The sequence below is a fragment of the Castanea sativa genome, chromosome 2 (assembly GCF_040712315.1).
Source record: "Castanea sativa cultivar Marrone di Chiusa Pesio chromosome 2, ASM4071231v1".
In the NCBI taxonomy this organism is placed as follows: Eukaryota; Viridiplantae; Streptophyta; class Magnoliopsida; order Fagales; family Fagaceae; genus Castanea; species Castanea sativa.
Window position 1 is genome coordinate 4,567,641 of NC_134014.1, and position 5,424 is coordinate 4,573,064.

General features: G+C 33.6%; 1 protein-coding gene across 1 annotated transcript; it reads right to left on the bottom strand.

The window, feature by feature from the left end:
- Window positions 1-1,093: 1,093 nt before the first annotated feature.
- Window positions 1,094-2,531, bottom strand: LOC142626332 (putative aspartic proteinase GIP2). The gene has a single exon (XM_075800152.1). It carries the CDS (start codon window positions 2,455-2,457, stop codon window positions 1,222-1,224), a length of 1,236 nt encoding a protein of 411 aa, XP_075656267.1. The 5' UTR covers window positions 2,458-2,531; the 3' UTR covers window positions 1,094-1,221.
- Between the last annotated feature and the right edge of the window lie 2,893 nt (window positions 2,532-5,424).

Sequence of the window (5,424 nt, forward strand, 5' to 3'; positions counted from 1 at the left end):
CTTGAGAGAAGATTTGTACCCAAACACAACCCACACCTATTTAAACTGCAAAGAGTGTTTTGGAACTTGTGAAGTTTTAGGGATTTGCCAAAAGAAGATGGTGAGGTTTGGTAGATGCAATCAGGCGTATTGCGGGATTTGAAAAACTAAGCAAGACATGGTTTCGAGAAGTCTTGTTAGAGTAGGAGCTTGAAAGGCTTATGTGCATTGGGTAAAATAGGGTTGAAGGGTCTCTTGCTATTCGTGTATCTCAACTTATTGTCTAGTGGATCAATTTACCGCTTGGAAGGCAGCTGAGAGGTTTTTTGCCGAGTTCTTCGTTTTCTTCTTTGATAACACATTGGTGTGTTATCTTGTGTTTGCATCTCTCTTCCCTTACTCCTGTGATTTACTTTTATTGTTTGTTATTCATATTTATACACTAGAGTAGTTATTAGTTTATTGGGCTTCATTTACTCTTGTTCTACACTTATATAAGTTAGAGTAAAATCAATTTACCATAATTTTTTAATTTGGGGTCTAAACAAGCACTTGTGTTTTTAACACAAGTCCGAACTTTCAACTATATCACAAATCCAATTGAGTATTGTAGTAATGGTTCAACTGTAAGTTGGTATTAGGTACTAGGATTCCTTTTACTTGTAACTGCTTGTTTTGATAATAGTGAATTCTTGAGAGTGATAATCTTAAATTCACCTGGTAGGGTTTTACCTCGATACTTTCCTCATTCGTAAACAAATCACCTGTCTCAAATTTATTTTTCGCTGCATTTACTTTAGTTGGTGATTTATTTATGTTACCACGCTTATTGTATGTAATTGAATCTAATTAATTAACTTGACTAATTAATTGATTAATTTATTAAAAGAATCAATATATTCTTAGCCTAACAAAGATTATTTTTTGTCACGACTTTAATGTTACCTTAAATAATACACTAGAGAAAAACGTAGAGAGATAACTTAAACCTCATATTATGCTATTGGTTTCAGTTAACTGAATTGGTAAAGTATCTCATAGTTAAATAAAATATTTGAATTAAATATCTGCCTATACCAAAATTAGAAACTCAAAAAAAAAAAAAGAACCCGAATAATGTTGAGACAACCATGTATTAACCGAGTATAATTCACACTTGATTTGTTTACAACTCTAACATATGCTCCAAACCAAGGAAAAAGAATACAAGAAAGCAAATTACAATTTACAATGGCTTTCTAGCTACTCTCCAGCCCAGGAATTGAATTTGAAGTTGGAACAAGTTGTTTGCCTCTTCAAGAGCAATTGACTGAATCCCAGCATGGAAGTACCCATTTCAAATTGTAGCAACATATCCTCCAATTGATATCCCCCTAATACAATCGAAGCCTTCGGGTTCAAACCTCCATCCAAAAATCCCAAGCACATAACTTCCTTGCTTACCTGAACCATGGAATTTCTACCAAATATCCTCCACATCACAGTCTCACTTTGTAGCACCAACTCAATAATTGGCACTTTCGGCCCCTCATGCGTGCTATCAATGCCCTTTGAGTTAAAGCAAAGGCCAAAAGGTGCCACCGAAGCCACCCTAGTCATATTCATAGAACTAGCAGCCTTAACATAAGCTCTAATAAAAGTACCATATACTGTGCTCTCCATGGTGGTGTAAGCCACAATTGTGCTCAATTTGCTCGCTCCAAATGATGCTTCCAAGGATAATAGCTTGCCATTTATTTTGATGGATTTGATGCCAATAAAGTAATCTTGTATTGAATATTCATCACCTGGGTTAGTAACAAGGGGTGTGTACATGAGCGACCTTGAAATTTCGGTGCCAAAAATTGAGTTATTAGGCCCTTCGCCGAATGCTATGATGCCATCCGATGATGATAGGCAGACTGTGAATTTCTGGGCAGTGTTGAGCGCTGTGGAAATTTGTGATGGAAGTGAAATACGAGTTCTTCCTAGGCCTAACATTCCTTTGGTGCCCCCAACTAGACCATGTAATAAAAATGTTGGTCCACAAGAGAAGAGGAAGTCATTGACGGTGCTGATTGAGCCAGCAGCTTTGGACTGAACGGCTACGATGTCTTCTACAAGATCTCCTCGTGTGGACATTCTTGTGACCCTGTTTTCTGGGAAAAGTTCACACGTTTGAGAACTAGAAAGGCTAGACTTAATCTCAAAATCATGGGCTTTGGCTCTTGAGCACTTGATTGAGCGATTGGGGATCAGACGGCTAGACGATGACACGTGTGTTGAGGCACAATCAGTCCAGATAAATGGACCGCCGAGATCAACTACTAGATTGATGGGAACAAGAGGAGTGCCATGATGAATTCTGGTCACATATTGGAGGGTCGTAACATCTTTGGTGATGGGAAGGACTAGAGCATTCGGTAAGTGAAAACTCAGAGCTTGAGATTTGTGGGTAAGGTACAAAATAAGAAGAAGAAACTGAAGTAAAGAAGCCATAGAAGGAAACGTGTAAGTGTGAGAGAGACAAGAGAGAGAGAGAGAGAGAGAGGGGTTGGCGTGTGTTTGTGAAGAGGAAAAAAAACAAACGGTAGTTAAAGGGTGTTGCGGTGGGACGCCGCGGCTGGCTGAGATTGAAAGGATAAGGTCTTCGGGGCTTTCCAAGTCTTGCTGACTAGATATTTTGGACTCTTTTTAGTGGTCCTTCCATTGGGAAAGTAATAATTAGTGTTTATCTTCTTTATTCTATCCTTATTATTATTATTATTATTATTTTTACCTGAAACGTTTATCTTCTTTTAGTAGGACAGAACATGACTCACGTTTTTTTTTTTTATTTTTTATTAATCTTTGAAAGAATATGGTTCTTTCTTGGTACCCACTAGGAAAAAACAAATCCCATTTTTTGCAGACATTGGCTAAGTAGTAATTTTGATAACGTATAAAAATGTACATACACGTGGTTCCTTATAACTTATGTAGCATTTCATCACATTAAATAAGAAATTAATATTCTTCTCAAATAAAAAATTAAAAAATTTTAGAGTAACTCTAGAAATACAAATTTTTTTAGAAATAGTTTTATTTGGTGAGTGGTTATTGGTTAGTACAAAATTGATGTTAGTGGTAAGCTAGATGACAATCAGTAGAAAATTGGTTACATCAATAATTTGTAAAAATATGGTAAAATAGTTTGTAACTGTAGCATTAATTTTTATAAACTGCTGATGTGATGATTTTTTTTTTTAGAATACTAAGGCTGTGTTTGGTAACAGATTTTGTTTTCTATTTTCAAAAACTTGTTTTAGGGAATATAAAGAAAAAAAAATTCTTGTATTTTTAAAATAAAAAACATGTTTGGTTAATCGAAATTAAAAAGATAGGTTTTTTGAAGAAAAAAAATAAAAAATTCTAAAATACGTTGTTCTTAGGATTTGAACTCTAATTACTAACTCATTAAATGAGACAGATTTATTAAATTAAATATTTTTTTTATTGACTTTTGAAAATTAGAAACTGAAAACAGACTTTTACATGTTTTCAGTTTCATTTATAAATTAAGTTTTGAAAACAGTTTTATTTTTTGTCCATTTTGAGTTGTTAAAGAAATTTTTTTGGCTTAAAAATAAAAAATTATTTTTAAAAATAAAAAATAAGGAGAAAAAAAATTACCAAAAATGTTTTGCAATAAAAATTCTTACTCATGAATACATTTACTTTACAAGCAAGAGGAGGTTTTGCAATAAAAATGTTGGTCCACAACAAAAGGTGAGCCATTAAGAGCTTTTCCAACAGTCAAGATAATTTAATATTTTAACAAATATATGGTTAAAAACTAAAAAAATAAATAAATAAATAAAAACATATGCACCAGTTTCTCTCTCTTCTGTCCTCTATCTCCTTTTTCCCTCTTGCTTTGTCCTCTCTCTCTCTCTTAAGCCAAGAATCAGAGTGTAAATATAAGAAAAAAAAAGAAAAAGAAAAAAATAAGCTACGTATCAGAGCATTGTATTTCTGCTTCCTCTCTCTCTTAAGCCACTGATCAGAGTGGACCTGTCGGTGGTCTGGACATCAGAGCAGGGGTGGTGGTGGTGGTGCGTTGCTGTGGTGGTCTGTCCTCTCTCTCTCTCTCATGTTACAGTTTCGGTCGATACTGGCCGAAACTAAAATTCAGCTGGAATGTATTTCTCACTCTCTCAAAGGAAAGCCAGTACAAATTCACCTAAAATAGTACTAATATAAAGGAAATGCACGCACAAACCTGTACAGGTACGCCTTAAAAACCAAGCGAATGGAGGTCGAAAATTCATCAAATGTAGCAATAAATGTTATTAGTACCGCTTTAAGAAGATAACAAACTTGAATAAATAATGTTTGGTGTATTATAAATTTTAAAACTTGTACTTTACAAATATGTATTACTAACAACAAAACGTAATTTTTTTTCAAATAAAAAAATTATAAAAAGTAATTTAAAAATACATTTAATAAGTTGTTAAAGACCACAAATTATATTAATTGTTATATCAATTTGTATAAATTTTAAAATAAAATTTATAATATTTTTAGCATTTTTTATCTGAATTATTTATTTTAATTAATGACGCATATATTTGTATAACTTATGTATTTAAATTTGTATTATCACTAATATTACTTAATTCTTTAAAACTTCTTAAAAGTAGAAAAAATTCAAAAAAGTGTAGAACTATTTTTTTTTTTATTTGTCTCAATTTTTTTCCCAAAATGTGGGACCTAAGCAGGGACTGGCCGAGGCCTAAGGCTGGTCCTCTCAATTAATTTGTGTTTTGAATATATTTAAAGTGTAATACATGATTATTAATTTATTTAAACTTGGTTGTTTATGGTGGTGGTGGTCTCTGGCAGCTGTGGTGGCTGGTGGTTAGCTATGGTGCGGTGGTGGCTGTGTATGTTGAGAGGAGAGACAAGGGAGAAAAAATAATTATTTAAATGAACTAAGAAATAAAGAAACATTTTTTTTTTTGTAAAAGAAATAAAGTATTGAGTTGGATGCTTTTGCATAAAAATCATGGATAGCTCAACTAAAAAAAGGTAAAGGTTTTGGATTAGTTTAGCTAAAAATTTGGCGAGATTGATATGAATGCTCTACCGGTGGTGATTGGGCCAACATACAGCTTTGGACTAAACGACTATGATGTCTTCTACAAGTGTGACCTTGTTTTCTGGGAAAATTAAGTTTACATGTTGTAGTATTAAAGAGAATTTTTAGTCCCAAGATCATGGACTTTAGCTCTTGAGCACTTGATTGAGTGATTAGGGATCAGTCGTCTAGATCATGACACGTGCGTTGAGGCACAAATAGACCAGATAAATGGACCACTGAGGAGTGCCATGGTGAATTTTGGTCACATATTGGAGGGTTGTAACATTTTGGTGATGGGAAGGACTACAGAGCATTTGGCAACCGAAAACTTTGAGCTTGAG